This window comes from Mya arenaria, chromosome 3, assembly GCF_026914265.1.
Source record: "Mya arenaria isolate MELC-2E11 chromosome 3, ASM2691426v1".
Classification (NCBI taxonomy): Eukaryota; Metazoa; Mollusca; class Bivalvia; order Myida; family Myidae; genus Mya; species Mya arenaria.
The window spans coordinates 57,454,591-57,473,598 of NC_069124.1; the positions used below are offsets into that span (position 1 = coordinate 57,454,591).

General features: G+C 32.8%; 2 protein-coding genes across 2 annotated transcripts; one reads left to right on the forward strand and one right to left on the reverse strand.

Moving 5' to 3' along the window:
• Nucleotides 1–560: 560 nt before the first annotated feature.
• On the reverse strand, nt 561–6,347 carry LOC128229204 (ER membrane protein complex subunit 6-like). The gene is made up of 4 exons (XM_052940951.1): nt 6,239–6,347; nt 5,853–6,013; nt 5,429–5,521; nt 561–3,292 (listed from the first exon to the last, which is right to left on the reverse strand). Exons 1-4 carry the CDS (start codon nt 6,282–6,284, stop codon nt 3,242–3,244), a joined length of 351 nt encoding a protein of 116 aa, XP_052796911.1. The 5' UTR covers nt 6,285–6,347; the 3' UTR covers nt 561–3,241.
• Nucleotides 6,348–8,544: 2,197 nt separating this feature from the next.
• LOC128226605 (post-GPI attachment to proteins factor 2-like) lies at nt 8,545–17,077 on the forward strand. The gene is made up of 5 exons (XM_052936565.1): nt 8,545–8,706; nt 10,975–11,233; nt 12,114–12,229; nt 12,832–12,940; nt 13,494–17,077. The coding sequence occupies exons 1-5, from the start codon at nt 8,581–8,583 to the stop codon at nt 13,637–13,639; spliced, it is 756 nt and encodes a 251-aa protein (XP_052792525.1). The 5' UTR covers nt 8,545–8,580; the 3' UTR covers nt 13,640–17,077.
• The last annotated feature ends 1,931 nt before the right edge of the window (nt 17,078–19,008 follow it).

The window sequence follows — 19,008 nt, forward strand, 5'->3', positions numbered from 1 at the left end:
TTATGAGGAAACTTGCATAAAAGGCCTTGAAAACATTTACAAAATATAGATCAATCATGCATACAATCTGAATAACATCAGATATAATCATTATATATATTTCAAGCCGGAAAATATAAAATAACATGAGAATTTTGTTCACAATTATTCAATTATATATAAATGTTTAAAATACCTTTGTGAAACAAACCATTATGGTGGTTTATCACTTTGGCAAGATTTTTCATTACTTACGCATAGTTAAATGAATGTTGAGTTCAATTGAGCAATGGTAAAATTTATGTATTAATAAAAATACCAAAAGGCAATGTGGATGATTGGAAGAAAAATCAAATCGGTATGCAGCGTTGTTGATCACTTTTTCAAGATCGTCTCCCTTTTCTGTTTTTCAAAGTAGGGTCAAGTAAATTAAAAACTCTGGTCCAAATAGGAATAGTACAAATATAAATTAAATCAAAATAAATGATAAATTCCCTCAGAGTTTTATACCATTTCAATCCTCAATATTCTAATCTCCGCTTCCAAAACCTTGTGTTTAAAATTAAGTGAAGAAGAAAACAGTCTTTAAACATTTTATTTATATACTCGGAATAATGACATGAAAATACACAACTAAACATTTATAATCTAATTTTTATTAAGTTAACAGTTTAGTAGAACAACAATCATAATAAATAAAATATGGTTGAAAAAACTTCAAAATTAATACAAAATTAGAGTACCTTTTTTAATGGAAATCAACAAAACTCGTACCTAGAATGTTTTCAAGTACTCACTGATACTGACACAAATATAACTTGGTGTTCTTTAAACCCACAATGATGGGTGATGATTTTAGCATGGATAGGTGCATTTTCTACCTCAAGGGTATTTTTGCAGTGAAAATGGGGCACATGCATTTAATGAAAAAAACAGCCATTAAATTCAACTGGGTAGGTATAATACAAAATGATCCAATAAGACTTAATGGCAAAGCTCATGGTCAGCCTGACTCCAGCCCCTCCTGCTTTGGGAACAAGTACATCTATATTCGGAACATTTACCACTATTATTATTGAATTAGGACTAGGAAATTCCACAAGTAACTTGTCATCCTTGTCAACGTTGGGAATACAACATTAATCTTAAGAATTATGCCATTGTGTCTGAGGGGTAAACAATTTAAACATATAACCCCCCAGGGGGAAGGCACTTTTAAATTATGCCAGCCCCCTACAGAAGCAAATTTACCATTTTGGGGTCCAAATTATGGAAAAAGACACCCAACCATATACTATGAGAATAATTGCCTTCCCCCGGGGGTTATATGTTTTACTGTAATAGCCCTGATATCCATGGGATTCCTTGAGGCTAGAATGTAAAGGCTTGAGACTGAAAACAAACATGTTTGATTACACCAAACCACCATTAGTGGGTTACAACATTCGTCTGTTTCTAATGTTTGCCAAGGGGCATAAATAAACATTTTTAAGGCCAGAGTTATGAACCATGTTAGAATTATTTTCACTGGAAATTTTCAAGTGAATATATATTTAACCATTTATTGAGTTACGGTAAAATAAAGTTTTCGCACTATAATGGTGATTAATATCTGCTACAAGACTGAAACATCTAACATTCTGAAATATAAAGACTTGAAATTAGACAGTTAAATGTCATAATTTCTTTCTCAATTCAATTTCCACAAATTTTTAACATAATATTCTATAGATTTAAGCTATTTTACAAATTAAGTTTTTCACAATTTGCCAGAATTTGGTGACATCTTTAGCTAAATATGTCAATGTTTTCAATTTAAAACTTGTTCCAATTGTTGAAAGAATTAGACACTGACACTGGGCCCTTTGTTCAAAATTATAATTAACAGCCTTGTTGTAAACATTTAAACCTGAAATATTTCATAATATGCTCATATATTTAAATTAACTTAGTAAACCTGAAACAGTTGTCTCAAATCTTAATACCGCTAATTACAAGTATGTCCATTAACTTCCCTGGTAGTAAACATTTGAAAGTTAACAATGATGACATTAACAATGTTGTTAACTTTCACAAAGTTGTGAACAATTGACCCACTTTATACCAAATATGTAAGCAATCAAGTTGGAAGTTTTGTCAAGTGTTTATTACTGTATGCCAAGATAACTGATTTTTAATAAATTTACACCATTACTTTAATCAAAAATCTCAATTTCTTCACTGATAATCAAATACATAACACTATAGTGTAACTTATAATTTATTAGTAGCAGAAGTATGATATTACTCATCTTCTATTGAGGTGGATTGGTTACATTTCCAGTATGCCAAAAATATTTCAAACATTTATATTATAGTAACAATTTTAACCAAAACAACAAGAGCGAGAATACAACAATCCTTACACAAGTATGATTAAAGGGGAAACACTGTCCGTTTAAAGGCAGAAAACTTGTAAAGCTTTCAATGATGGCTGTCATTTTTTTAAATGAATGTCTCCTACATTTAATTTAAGCTACCTATTATGACCTTATAAGTTGTATGATAAAACTATGAACAAGAGTAATAAAGCTGTATGAAAACATGCATGCAAATATCATCAAAGGACCATGTGTAACAAAAGCCGTTAAACCTTTTTTTCCGGCAGAACAAGTAAATGATAATTATCAATGAAATACAGCTAGAATTCTGGAATATGTATTTAATATGTATTTTAAGTCGTTATCTTGAAAGTTTAAAGAAACAATGATAAAAGAGCTCGTGAAATTTTCTGGTAGAACAAGTTAATTATAATTATCTATGGAATACAGCTAGAATCCTGGAACATGTACAAGTGTTCCAACTTCAATTTGTTATCTTAAAAGGGAAAAGAAATAATGAATAATGAGCACGTGAAATTATCTCCAAACATATAACTTAAAATATTTTTAATAAATTATTTTTAACGAGGAACATTTTAAGCAAGGACTATAAATCCATTATATATTACAAGTATACTGAAAAATCATACTTTTTTAAGTAAAAACTGAAAAGAAATGCTGTACTTCATATTGAAAAAGGTGGTGAACAAGAACATAACATCTCAACCACAACTGTCTAACTAGAACTCTGTTGGAATGTCAAACCCTGTTCATTTCCGTAGGCACCATTTTCTGAATCTTCAAAGAAAACTTGAATAGTTTTCATACGGACCAAAGTCCATTGCACATTCATCTCACTGCGTTTTTCCAGATATTTATGATGTTCTATAAGAAATGATGACTTAGTACACATGAACCATTCCATACAAGAATGTCCAACACAGTACATATGTCTGATTGATAGTCAAGGAAATACCTTAAAATTCATAAATATTTCTACAACATTACAATACCATTGAAACTACAGGGACAAGCCCAGTAGCCAAACAGTTAATGAAGACCTTGTTTAAAGGTATGGGCCTAACAGACCCTAAAAGTAGTGTTGGGAATCCGTTCCAGTTTGATTATTGATAACTGGTTCCACTCAAAGAACCCATTTTTTCCCACCTCAGATAAGTAGATCCAATAATTTAACCATGCTAGAAATTCTTATCTTGCCCACGGGCGAAGACAAAATACCCTGGAACTCCTTTTAAATGGTCATCACATTGTAATTACCTCCCTTGTTGAAGACTGACATCTGTAGCATCATGGAAACCTTGTCTTGTGGCAATATTTAGAATGCTAATTAATTATTTCTCGCGTCAAATGTAACCATAAAAAAGTTTTCACGCACCTTTCAAGAAATAATGCTTCACTATCCTTAGAACTATTTAAAGACCGATTTGACTATTAACACAATCTGAATCACTGGACGCATATCCATGACAACCACGAATTATCGCATATCCGTACGCATTTATTTTCACTACACACAAAAGAGTTCCAGCAAAAAATACTTTTACTTAATTTTGTTTAACTGAGATGGGAGAAAAAAGCATCTACCATAGCCGCTCATGTAAGATAGGTTCATCCCAACCCTCGTGCAGGGTGTTTTGCGGAAATTGGTAAACCTCATTTACGCAAAACACCATATGCTTGGGTCGGAATGAACCTATCTTACACTCTTGGCCATGGAAGATACTTATAATCAATAGTCAATTTTTTACAAAACCTTAATATTGTAGTTTTATTTTTGTGCAATAACTGGTAATCCTTGCTACACTTATGGCATTTGTATGTTTGAAGTTATTTATTGTTATTGTTGCTTTCGGTCATATTGTTAACAATAACAACTGAACACCTCCAAATGTATAAACGAACTCAAAAGAGAAAATTTGCAGATATTTACCAAACGCAAATAACTAGAGGAAAAAAGAAAAATAACTCGCCAGCTGAATCAATGATCGATTATGACCAAATATAATTGATTGTCGCAGATTTCAGGCCCAACCAATCAATTTTTTATTATAATTGATCATCAGAACATCACTAACTAAGATAGAGTCACACAAGATTTCAAACAACAAATATTGACCACACACACACTCTTCAGGTCAGAGAAATTATCAAATTAATACTATTTTAGGCCAAAAACAATTGATTTATGTAAAATACATGAATTCCGCAATTCTGATGTGTTGCCCATTAGAAGCGCCAATACTTTTTCATACCCTACTTATAACCTATTGACCCCAAAATCAATAGGGGTCATCTCTATGAGCATGACCAATAATCATACCAAATTTGAAGATTCTACACAATGTCATTCAAAGGTATTGATTGGAAACACCAGAAATGTTTCTAGTCAAGATCACCGTGACCTTGACATTTTGACCCCAATAGGGATCAACACTATCCATGACCAATGTGCACACCAAGTTTGGAGATAACACACCATACAGTTTAAAAGTTATTCATCTGAAACAAAAGTGTGAGGCGACAATGACGAAACAAGAAATCACTGTCTGCAATGCTTTGCAGGCAACACAATAACCAATGTTACAACTTAATACTTAGTATCCAGTACTTGTTGAGAAGTCAGTAGAATTTGAATATGCCTCTGGTGGTGCTGGACCCCACCACGTAATTGTTGAGAGTTGAACATCTATATTACTAGACCAACTCACCATTTAACAATATACATAATAATAATATATCCGGAAATTCTGCCCAATTCTTAAGGCTGAAACAAACACTTTTTACCCAAATGTGAAATAAAATTCTTATTTTTTTTTTAAAATTGGACCCCAAACAGTTTTTGTATGAAAGAGTTGGTGTAGTTTTAAAAACTTATCACATTCTTTTATCTTTTTATTCTTCCATCTGTTTTTCAAAGCATTTTTATTGATTTCTAAGCAAAATTGTAATTCCCAGTTTTAATCAAAATGACCCAATTTTCTGTTCCCTAATAGGTGAAAAAACACTGCCTTACAGATATGCCTTTTTGTGTAACTCTATAACATGTTTTCAGTGCAGTAAAAGGATACAAAAAGTCCTCCAAATACGCCTTTGGTGATGAGATCATTTCTGGACATGAAGTATTTGTTCCAGCTGTTCCCAGCCTTCATGAGGAGGAAAAACTGAAAGTAAACATTGTACGTCAAATTTAAACAGTGCTCCATGACAACAGAATTGAATATGACGTTTGACTTCTGTTTTATTTTTATATGACAAACAGAACAAGCTCAACGACACTTCACTGGAAAAACTTTTTTGAGCTTGTTCAAAGTCTGGATTTTAGGTAGCTGGGCATGTTGATGTTCTTTTATGCCAAACACTAATGAAAGAATTCAGGCTTGTCCATCTGTTGATTGTACACAAAACATCTTGAAAAATAGGGTAGTTATGAATAATTAAAGTAACCCAAGGCTTTGTGTAATAACTAATATACAGAATAAAAGAATTGCTTACTGATAGCATGAAAGCCATGATGAAGTAGAAGAGGAACCCATAGTGCGCAGTCAGTCCCAGCACGCCAGCAGCCGCCCCGGACAATGCACACATTGATGTACGGCAGTAGTCTAAGATGCCATTGTTCTGGCCAATTGCCATTGGGTTATATGCCACATTGTCTATCAAATAAGAATGAAAACGTACAACGTTAAGAATTGTATGCCTCTTTTTAAAATACTTACAGACTTCAATAAATTATCCGAAAAAGGGTTTCCGAATATAAATCAAGTTACGTGCATCGTCATATTTACTTTCAAAGACCAAAGTTCACCACTGTTTGAAGTTGTTATATTAAGACGAAATGTCTACACTTTCTTAAATATAAAACAGCGACGTGTGTATACCTTTTCTTCCCTTGTGTTTCGTCTTGACAGCAATCGTGGTCGACATTCTCGGTGTACGGAGCGGTCAACAGTTAACAACTGATACAGCATAGCGGTGTGGCAATAGCAGTAGCACTCGTTTACTTGGTGTATAATTGTGAACAGACTGGAGTAGATAAAATATATATATATATATATATATATATATATATATATATATATATATATATATATATATATATATATATATATATATATATATATATACACGGACGGAATCACTATTATTTGTAGAATCAGAAGCTTTTAGTTCTTATTCAGAGATTTATTGATGCCCTGCAGGCACCTGGCGTCAGATTGAGTTGCTTGAGGTTGGATTTTGGTCGCAATTAAAGTTGCAAATCTCATTACATTCATATCTCAATTACTTGCTTCATGACGTTACGGGGCGCAATGCAATATGATTAAATGAACGTCACAATATGATTTTAATGAGATAACCACGTCACCGACATCGAACGTACAAGTAGGACTACGTTCGATGTCGGCTACGTGAATATCTCATTAAAATACAGTAAACAGCAAACACTAACCTGGCGTCGATTTTCATATCGAGAATTAAATATCATCGATTAAATTGTTTTTCTTTTGCAGCCATCATTTATTAATATATTATTATTCTATTTGATACTGTTCTAGGAACCGATGATGGCTAAACATGCACAGGTTTGCAGAATTTCAATTATAGGCACTATGCGTGCCCAGTTGGTCTGGCACTAATGAAGGAGCTGACGCAGTCTGGGAATTATATCACATTGTACTTTTGCTGTTTTCTCCCTTAAAAACGAATTAACACGGCTTAGCATGTGTAGATACTTATATTCTTAAATAAAACAACAACATGAAACTCACTTATGAATTTTGTTTTAGAACTTGCTATTTTTTATTAAGTTATTGCCCTTTGGATTGTTTCATTTATTTCACAGAATGATATTAAGCACTACCACAGTATATGAACTACATATCAGAGCTAAGTAATATAAGTAATCTTCATTTGACAGAGGAGTGGTATTGACATATGGCAAACTAGGAATGCGGAAATGCGAAGTTACGTTGTTAGAGCTTTTATAAGTATGTAAACCAATCAATAAGTTTGAAATATGCTATTCTATTTATGCAGACAAGAATCAGTATAGTAACGAACTCTATCTGAAAACAAAGTAAAGAATGTGTAATTATATGTCCATATATCATAATACTAAATTATGTGTATGTTACATAATGTACAATGGCACATATTCAATTTGAAAATCTGACAAATGCTTATCTCATCCTGACGTTGATCTTACGACAGCAGTTGTTTTAAAGAAAATTTGCATTTCCAACCAAAAACGACGTCAGATATCAACGTCAACGTTTGATTTTTGACATTGGAATTAGGTCAAACCACAAAGTCAAATTAGGTCAGATAATGAGGTATTATGAAGTCTTACGATAAAACTGAGAATAGGATGAATTGTTGGTCCTAGGTTTAAAAAAGAAATGAATATAACTTTGGGGTTTGACATCAAACCAATTAAGATTCATATGGAAATATAATGTAACGGTTCGTAAACCCATGGATACTAATCTACTAACACGTACATTATATGTGCCCATGCATGTTATCGGAGATATTTTTCAAAATATCATTGTGTCACTATACCAACATTAACAAACATCTGAACAGCAGTCCTCAATATCACAAAAATACTTAATTAAAATCTCAATCTCAGACTCTAATAATTTTGCCACATGACATCAAAAGTTATTTTAAAAAAAAATCATATTCGTTTTTACACCTCTTAAAAGTGCGCTCTCATATAATATGTTGATAAAAAGAAACGTTGGTCAAGATTCCAAAGAAAAAGTATTCTACAGCATAAAATGTTTAAAAATGAGTACAACTTAATGTTTTAACAATTACTCAATTATATTTTTGGCCCTAGAATAAGTTGTCTTTGAAACATTGACTTTTTTATCAACACATTCTATGAGAAAATCTGTTTTTATAATAGCAAAAACATTAAATATATCATACTTTGTTTTAATATGGTAAATGAGTTCAGACTGAGATTGAGATTTGACTTGAGTATTTTTGTGATATTGGCGCCTGATTGTTTATTATTTACCAGCCGTAACGTCTTTCTTTTTGAAATGACTTGATGTGCAACTTCCGCAAAGGGATATTTTATAATCACCGAGTGTAGCTCCCACAGACCAAGGGAGGTCACTGCGATGAAGTCTTTGGCATGATAGTAAGTTGGAATGAATACTGTTGCCTGGAACCGACAACATCGTTAAAATAATTAGCGAAGTAAAGAATGATATGTTTACCTCTTCGTATATTAGGCCGTATTGCCATAGGCTTTCCCTTATTTGGCATATCATTTGCTATAGTTTGGTCAATACTCTTTGATTTTGAAGCTTCAAATAGAACTGCATGCAAGGTAAAGTACATCTTGTATTTATTTCGGATGTCCAATAAGTTCGGAAAAAACAATCTTTGTGTGCTCTTGCTTTTTCATAACTTTTTAACTGTTTTGCAAGTGTAACTGGGTATGCGATATACACTTATGCTTGCTATAGAGCTAGCATTTATGGTGACGCAGGCGAGTTTTTATTATAGTCGAAAATAATTGTACTTAAGAGGTTTAGGAATTTGTAGAATTCTGTTGTAAACATATTTTATATCAGACTAGGTTCGATCCCTGACAGAAGCACATAGCAATTTGTGCATTCTTTTACATTTGGCGCCCATCCAATAAATAACACATGTAGAACGAAATTGCAAATTGACCGTAGACTACGATATTTGATGATGAAATTTCAAATGAAGGGAGAAAGCATTACCTTGTATTCCAGTGAGCTTTTATAGTGATGGGGTAGAGTGCCCGCCTGCAAAATAAGAGGTCGCTGGACAGGTGAACATGGCAATTTGTGTCAAGTAGTGTGACAATGTTAGAATACATGTTGCAGATTTTATTTACATCCACTTTACGTATTGAGCGTTTAGGGAAACTTCAGTATTGAGCCTTGTGCTGAGCTCAAAAACAAGCATTTAGCTCAAGATGATTTTAACCCATGTACATAAAATTATTGTGATTACTAGTTACACTTAACCGCATTGTTATTTACACATTTTGCTCTTGCTTTTTCATAACTTTTTAACTATTTTGCAAGTGTAACTGGGTATGCGATATACACTTAATGCTTGCTATAGAGCTAGCTTAGAACTATTATTGTCGAAAATAATTGTACTTTAGAGGTTTAGGGATTAGAAGAATCCTGTTGTGAACGTCTATTATATCATACTAGGTTCGATCCCTGACAGAAGAACATAGCAATTTGTGCATTCTTTTACTTTGGCACCCATCCTATAAATAACACATGTAGCACGATAAGCTTCAAGGTCATTGCAAATTGACCGTAGACTACGATATTTGATGATGAATTTCAAATGGAGGGAGAAAGCATTACCTTGTATTCCAGTGAGCTTTTATAGTGATGGGGTAGAGTGCCTGCCTGCAGAATAAGAGATCCTTGGACAGGTGCACATAGCAATTTGTGTCAAGTAGTGTGACAATGTTAGAATATATATTGCAGATTTTATTTACATCCAATTTATGTATTGAGCGTTTAGGGAAGCTTCAGTATTGAGCCTTGTGCTGAGCTCAAAAACAAGCATTTAGCTCAAGATGATTTAACCCATCTACATATAATTATTGCGATTAAGTATTAGTTATAGTTACTGCATTTTTATTTACACATATGGTATGGGGGGGTGGGGGGGCGAGGGGTCCACCCTGCCCCTGTGATGATTTGCTTGACTTGAAAAATGGTTTATGTGTGGATTTAATTACCGGTATGTTTTCTTTTTTAGGAACAAACCTTATCACAATACTATACTTTCACTGTATATTTCTTTTGCATTCTTGTATTTTGTTTTGTAAAAAATAGGAATTTCAAAAAACAACATATTTTACCCCATCAGAGAGACCCTGATCCCGTGCTTCCCCAAGAAACCTTTTGTTATCATCCAAGCACTCTTGCCTTTCTTACCTGACTCCAGCAGAGTAAATGAAAAGAGAAACTGTTCAAAACCTATGTACGGTATGTCTGCTAGGTTCATGAAACTTGGTATGTTGATAGAGCCATAAGGAGATTATGCATGTCATTTTAAATTGATTGTCAGACTAACATTGTGGTTTCTATTTTCTACTTTTTGACATTATCTTAGCAGAACTAAAAACATTATGTAAAAGCCACTAGTGGTTAAGGGCCAATGAGAAAATCATTTAAAAGTATAGTTACTATGGTAACAAAACTGGAGGGAACTTGAACTTGAATTTCTAGCAATACATGGCTTTCATAATGAACTTTCTAGAAACAGAAAAGAAAGGCCTATGGATGCAATGGTCAGCATTCATTAACATAGTTTTCCTTGCATAGGCTAGGAGTCTGATGGACCCCCATATTCAAATATGTATGAATCCCGGTGCGTCTCAGACTCCCTGAATCCTTCTAGTTTCCAACCCTGTTTTTAAATATTGAAAATTATAATTATGATTTATTTTGATATTCAGTTTAGTGATTATTTTAATTTTATAAATGAAAGGTGAACAAAAAACATGATTTAATATTTTATTTAGAAAAAAATCCTTAAATTGGCATTAATGGTCACCATTATATCCTAATTTTTGTTACTTTTTATTTAGGTTCCAAATTTGCTACCAACATTAAGTTCAGCCATTGGTGGATTCACACCACAAAGGTACATATGGCGGTTCTGTATCAGCATGCAGACAGGTCTTCGTTTCTTGCTGGCCTTCTGTTACTACCATTGGCACCACCGCGTTCAAGTAGGAAGCAAACAGCTTCTGTATAATAGACTCGTGACGCTGGCCATTACCTGTCATGTTTTGGAAAATCTGGCTTTGGTCACTCTTACTGCCATATCATCAACAGAAAATGGAGGTATGTTTGATTTGTTTCAATCTTTTGAAAGCTGCACTCTCACGTATTGAACATGTTGACCAAAAAATTGTCTTTGAAAAAGGCATTTTTTGCGAAAATGCATGGAAACCATTGATATAAGACTGTTGAAAAAAACCAGATCCCAGGTTTTCATATTTATGATAAAATTGTATTTATGTTTTATGCCTTTTTCTTAAAGCGTTAGCTTTTAGCCATAAATCATAATTTTTTGAACGTGAATATGAAAAACTGTGATCTGATCTTTAGTCAGCAGCCTTATATCACTGGTTTTCAGATATTTACACTAAATTTGGCTTATTCCAAGACAAAAAAATAAAAAAAGTTGTCAAAACAGTAAATCTGTGAGAGTGCAGCTGTTAAAAATCAAAACGTGCTGACAAATTGATAAATAATTTTTTAAATTGTTTATCTATAATCTGGGTCAGTATTCAATATAATTCTTATCCTTATCTTTAGACATGCCTCAGTAGTTCCATTATGTTCATCGACCATTAATTTTACAGTCCAATTTAAACACTCAGATTCATAAATTTAACTTGGATATTAACTTGAATATTGAATACAACCCTTGGTTCAAATGTAGTACTCATAAATTATTTATGTTATGGACTTTTCATTATTGATTGTTTTCAAATTTATTTGTGCTCTGTTTTTCTGAGGGTCTTAATTTAATGAGAAATACAACAATTATGACTACATGTAATTCTTATTGATAACTCATATAGCATAAAATATAATTATATGTTATTCACAAATGAATAAAAAAATATCCAAATCATTAGAGTGTATTCAATCTTAAAAATTGATTGTTCAATGATTGACTTTTAATTAGTTTGATTTATTTTCATGTCATTTTTAGAGATCCATGAATACTCGTTTGTGATGTTCATGATATGCTCACAACTGTACATGATCCTGTCCTGTGTGTTGATCAAGTGGACCTATAATGTTGGAGTGGTTACTCCCACAGCAGAGGTAAAATTGTGTGTGTTATCTCATTTATCCACTCCACAACATTTGTGCAGTGCTTAACAACAACTTGTTATGCACATTGGACATGGTCAGTCATGGTCAATAGATGACCCTACTTTGATTTTGGGGGTCAGTAGGTCAATGTTACCTTGACCAGAAAATGGATGGGTGCTGGCGAAAGTTGACACATCTGATTTACAGAATTCAAGTTTTTGTTTAATAAAAAAAATGATTAAAAAGTTAAAAACATACTTCCCAATGTTATCCCATGTTACTTGATATTTACATCAACAATATGCATTATATTTCGCAGTTTCATTGCTTGGGACCAATCATTTTTTGAGTCTCGTTTCTTGATAAAATGGGATTACATGAGGAAAATGTGGGAGCTCAATTGCTATGGTTTTCCTTAAAATTTAATGTAAAAGTGATTAAATAAACTATTACTTTCACTTATTTTAAACAGTTAAATATCTGTTCTCTTATCTTAATTTGGAGATTTTAACTGAAATTAAAACTCATTGCAACCTTTTATGTAACACAAAGAAGTGTTGCATAATGGATCATTAAAATGAATGCTACACTGAACCATTGTTATATTCCAGGATAAGGCATGGCTTATCAGGAAGGTGTTTCTCCAGGTGTTCAATCTAGCCATCTTCTTTATCTCCATCTACTTCTACTTCCGACACAACTCCTACTGTGAACCATACAGTAAGAAAACTTTATGCAGCTTATATTTGACTAGTGCAATGTATATTGGTAAAGGAACCAGCTTCGTTATTTCAGTTTATTGGCAACATCAGCAAATACATGCCTTAAGCCAAACACAAACACCATAATATATGCAGATGGCCACACAAAAGAACATTTTAAGAGGTAAATGACTGACAAGTATTTATTGTAGCTGCATAAAAAACATATATATGATAATATATCCAATAATAAAGCAATACATTATGCATTATTTTTAAATATCATTAGTTACCTTATCTTGATATTGTCACATTCAATTAAATACACAAAAGATACAGTTAATGAGTAAAATACATGTTTTCTACTGTTTGCAGGACTAGAAAAAATGTTTTAGATACTGTTTATTTGACATCACATGGCTTACAATTAAACTACCTGACTACGTGTTACAAGTTCACTTGAAAGCATTGATCTAGGCATACACAAATTTAGTATTAAAGAAATAAAAACAAGTTCTGTTCACAATTTTACGACAAACATCTGTACACATTCATATTGCCTTACATTTCAGTATACTCCTACTTTGCACTGTGTGAATACCTGACTATCCTGTCCAACATTGCGTTCCACAGTATATGCTGTGTGGACTTCCACATGTACAGTTTCACCCTCGTCCATGTGGAGGATATTGTTTCCGGAAGGTTCAAAAATTCTTGACCATAGCTTCATGCTGGGATCATGTTTAAGTTGTTTGGTAGTAGTGATAATTAGAAATATTTGTTAGATTGTTCAATTTATCTGTTTAAATAGTAGTTTGTTTTTTAAACACTTTGCCTTTTTCACAGGATTTTCTTTGGGTTTTTTAAGTAAACTACATGTCAATGACTATAAGTCAATCATAAGAAAATGTGAGTTAGTTGATATATTTATATTTAGTTACTAGTAATTTGTGATCCAATTTGACTGAAGTATAGAAAAACATTTAAGTATTAAGAAATTGTAGTGATATATTCATGATTTTTATGCCCTCCTTCAAAGAAGAGGGGGTATATTGCTTTACACATGTCGGTAGAAGGGTCAGTCGGTCTGTCAGCCAACCAAAGCTTGCCCTAGTGATAACTCGACATTTCCTGGACCGATTGTCATCAAAATTGACATGACCAGTAAAAGGTCAAGGTCACAGTGACCTTTTGTGGGAAATGGTTGTTAAAGCTTGTCTGAGTGATAACTCAACAATGCCTGGACCTATGGTCATCAAACTTAAACATTGAGATGACCCCTTGATTTAAAGAGTCATCAGGTCAAAGGTCAAGGTCACAGTGATAACTAAAAAATGCCTGGTCTGATGATCATCAAACATAAAATGGAGGCTGGTCCTGGCAAGCAGATGACCAATGTTGATTTAAGGGTCATCAGGTCAAAGGTCAATGTGACATTGAATGTGAAAAGGTTATCCGAGTGATTACTCGAAAATGCCATGGCCCTCAGACTTAACTTGAAGATTGGGCCTGACCAGTAGATGACCCATATTGATTTTAGGAGTCAAAGGTCAAGGTTTCAGTGACCTTGAACGCAAAAAGCTTGTCTGTATGATAACTCTACAATGCCTGCACCCATGGTTCTCAAACTTGACATTTAGGTTGGGGTGACCAGAAGATTACCCCTATAGGTTTTGGAGTCAAAGTCAAGCTCACAACTCATATTTGTCATTAAAATTACGTCATATTTACCTAGTCTCTGTTGCTAAGAGGATACATGTTTATCTGCAAATATCAATCATCATCAGAACATGATAAAAAACTGTACCTTCTATCCTCACACTTTGAATGGTCATAATCTTAAAACTACCCCAATGTCAATGACAAGTTAGCTGTCATTTTGGTCCATGCATATTTCATTCAATTGTCCAAAAATTATTGACAAAATGGCGCTCAGGGGTGCATAATGTTTGACACACATCTCTTGTTATAATTATAATTACTGTACTGGTAATTGTGATCTAATTTGACTGAAGTATTAAAATACATAAAAGTACTAAAAAATTGTTGTGATATATTCATGATTCTTACTATGGATTAAATTGACATTTATGAAGATATTATGAAGTTAGAAATCATTTTAAATGCATCATGTATTTGATAAACATGTACAAATTTATTCAATATTCCTTTTTTATTGGATTGAATGAAATCCTTATTATACACTTGCATTTTATTTTTATAATTTTGCTTTTTCAAAAACCACCTAAAATCTAGGTTATATTTTCATCTGAAAAAGTCTTCCATATTTCAGTTCCAATTTTTGACTCTGAATGTAAACATGTTTATTAATAGTTTTAAATATGTATTGAAGAATATGCTTGTCTAATGTTTCACAATTACCAATGTTATGAGTTTTGTGATATTGGTTCTTTGCATTTGCACAATGATAATAGTTCAGCTGTTTTCATTAAAACATGTCTTGTCATTTCATTTTCTATGATTGTCAATATTGTCCAGTTAGCATGGTCAACAGTGTTTTTCAGTGTCCAATACTGTTTGTTAAGTTTTATTTAATTTTGTTTTATATTTGAGTGCTGCACTTTCCATGATAAGGTATTCCACCCCTAACGGCAAGGTATTGGAACTTAATGATTGCATAATATTTTTTTGAGATCAGGAATTTGCAAGAAATCTGACATTGTACAGAAATAAAGAAGTTTTATGATGTTGTTATGGGTGGAATACCTTGAATACATCAATGTAAATGTCACATGAAAAATACCTAGTTTTCGACCTACCTGTAGAATTACAATGTTACATTCCATATTGTTGAACTGATTTACCAATGTAAACCATTCCTTTTTTACTTTCTACGCATCAATTAACTTTATATTGGGCTGCATCCATACATGGAATGCAAATCATTTATTTTGTGTGAATATATGGGGGGGGGGTCCAGGAAATGGTGGGAAACAAGGTTGTAAAGAACATTTGTATGAGTTACTCTAGATTTGTGTCTGTCTTTTAGAGGAAACAATGTTCAGGTATTGTGATAGCTTTGGTGTCATTGTCAGGGGCCTTGGCAGTATCCTTTTAGGTGTTGACATGTGCACAAATTGAAATGGGCCATAAATTAAAATCTGTTATGTTAACATGAAACTTGGTACACATGTTGCCAGAGACAAAAGACACACTTACAGCTTGTAATTATTGAGTTATGCCCCATTTTTACTAAAAAAACCTTTATGTTTACTCAGCAGTGAACTTGATATAGTTTTGTGATGTTCTTATTTGTATTTTTTTGCTTTTTGCCAGTTTCACAAGGTTTATATTCACAACCCCATTATTTAGTCATCTTTAAAAATTGGTCCAATGATACTTTGCTAGTTTTAAATTCATGATCAGATAAACTTTCAAAGTACTGGAAATTTAAAACCAAGCATATATAAAAACCAATATACAGTTGTTTGGAATTGTTTGACATGATGTACGCACTTTTTGTCTGAATCTCTTTGGGCCAGTCATATTTATCAGCCATATCAATGTTATTATATTTATTGTCTGTCCAGGCATGACTTTTAAACGAGTCTCAAAACTCTTAAAACTATTTGTTTATGTTTATCTTTAACATAGTTTTGTTTATACTTGTATTTTAACAATGTACTATAACCATGATGTCCAAGGTTCGATCCCCAGCCGTGGCATATGTGAGATTGATTGGTGGCCACCCAAGCCAGATTTTACGCAATGTACCCATGCATCCACATCCAATAAAACATGTACAATATTACATAGTTATTGGTCAGATAAATTCAAATTGTTTTTACCAATGATGAATTTATAATACAATAAATATATATCCTATAAAAATTATAATCCATACCAATGACAATTTATTTAGTTTGACTACTATCTTATGGAAAATGACTGTGTCTATTTTCCTTACACATATAGAAATTAGCCAGCACAATAAGGATTGTATAGACAATTACCTTGATTTGCAATGATCTTTATTTTGTAGTAATATCAGTGTTTGCTACTGCCATTTACCTACGCAATCAGTTGCATTTCATTTTTTTAGTGTTAACTATTTACTTAAGCATTGCTGTATCCATAATTTAAATGATTGTTCTTGTTTCATGCACAATAAAATACTAAATGGAATTTTATTATATATACATACTCTTGTAAATTTAATACTCCTGATAATTATCTTTCTATGTAAGGTGCCATCCCATGAATGTCATAAATACCCTATTATCTAATATGTTCAATGATTGAAAAATTATGTTCCAATATTTATTTTTGAAAATCAGTTTAAGATTTATTGACAAAAGTTTTCAGATCTGCATTATGAAACGTTTTTTAGTTTATCTGGGGGTTTTTTTGTTATGAAAATAATCAAGGTACAGTAGTAGCCTTGGTTTCGTTATTACTTCATAAAGTGGTGCAACAGACAAACATCCCTCCCCCTTTTTTATATAAATGTATATATCATTTTCTTGCATTTATAATACAATATTTCTACTCTACTGGTAGTGGGGGGTGGGGAGGGGGGTATTTGTTAGTGGTTCCACTAATAATGGTCCGCCAAAATTTGTGGGATATTAATCCTACAAACCTAATAGAGAGTCCATTCTCGTCCAACAGAGTGATGATGCTATGCGTACAAAAGACAAATATATCATAATCAAACATCTGATGAATGTGAATGAACGTAGTCATACTTGTCATACTTCTCAAAACTGTTGGAGTTATTAGCGTGAGACACACTCCGCGCTGACAAGGGGCATATGAGGAACAACTTCCGTAATTGTAGATAAAGTGTTTGTTGAGTTATTCCCCCTTGGTTAACTTAAAAACAAAACAACAAAAAAAAACGAAGAACACTTGCATCTGCGGTTGTCTTGTTTTAACTGTAAACAGTATTTTTTATTTGTGATAATTAAGGCGTTAATCAAGAACTGATTGGTAATGGTTTTGATTTAGTGATTTTGCCATAATTTTGCTGTAATTAAATTGTTTTCTGTTGATAAAACACGGTATTTGGAGAACGAAAAAAAACTAAAAAAACTTGTGTTTTGTTTTCTGTCTTGTCGTTATCTTTTAAATCCAAGCCATGTCTATAATACTGTGAGTGTACACCATATTAAAGGCTTTGGTCGGTAATGGTATGGTGGCAGGGCGCGGGCAGACCTTTATAAACTGGTATGGTGCCAATATGGTTACCTAATATTTGGACAGTATATTACAAACCATTTCATTACATGTATTTGAATGCGTTTCAGTTACAAGTGTGTGTTTTTTTTTTTAATGTATTTCGATTGCTTGGGGTCTGCTCTTTGAATCGTGAATAAAAAAGAGGCAAATCGGCCAATATCACATGGCGTTTTAATACTAATCTGGTAGTTACTGCTTGTGTGGAGGTGTGACTAAATGTTGCACATATATTGTCTGATTACAAACGAAAAATGACCAATACATGCTCCTGAACAGTTTTCAAAAACACATTTATTTCCATGTTTACGTTCCCAGATTTTAACTGATTTTATTTTGGTCATCTAAACCCTACGGGAGATTTTATTTCTTGCTGTTAACACGTTTCTTGCTCGACAGACTCCAACACTTAACATTAGAAAACATTTATTGTGTAATTAAATCTCACTGCTTTCGATCGATCGGAGCAATTTTTATTCGAATCGGTAAGAGGTAGCACTCCGAAGACTGTTTTTATCATTTCAAGTAATTGTATGTAACTATCTGTTTAAAGTCTTACAGAATATGGCCGGAATATAACGGTGAAACAATCGTCAGTATGGTCCGTCCATACGTTTCCTTTAACAACTGTTCGGTTCATAAGAAAATATAATATATAGCATGATAACATATAATTATTACTACATACTTATTATGTTAGATTGGTTACATGTTGTTGTTTTTGTCTACAACAGTGATTCTCGCCTGAATACTGAAGCTTTTACATAATTTATATGCCACCGGAAATTCAATCGTTAAATTAATAATAACAATACATATGGCATCCAGGTCTTGCTAAGATATTCAGTTATGCTGGAAATGTTATAAATATTCTACAGTTCAAACTGT

Coding starts and splice junctions, on each gene's coding strand:
- LOC128229204 (XM_052940951.1), bottom strand. CDS start 6,284: ATGTCGACCACGATTGCTGTCAAGACGAAACACAAGGGAAGAAAAG. Junction 6,014..6,238: donor GAAACACAAGGGAAGAAAAG/GTATACACACGT, acceptor CTTATTTGATAG/ACAATGTGGCATATAACCCA. Junction 5,522..5,852: donor TCATGGCTTTCATGCTATCA/GTAAGCAATTCT, acceptor GTTTACTTTCAG/TTTTTCCTCCTCATGAAGGC.
- LOC128226605 (XM_052936565.1), top strand. CDS start 8,581: ATGATATGTTTACCTCTTCGTATATTAGGCCGTATTGCCATAGGCTTT. Junction 8,707..10,974: donor CAAATAGAACTGCATGCAAG/GTAAAGTACATC, acceptor CTTTTTATTTAG/GTTCCAAATTTGCTACCAAC. Junction 12,941..13,493: donor CTCCTACTGTGAACCATACA/GTAAGAAAACTT, acceptor CTTACATTTCAG/TATACTCCTACTTTGCACTG.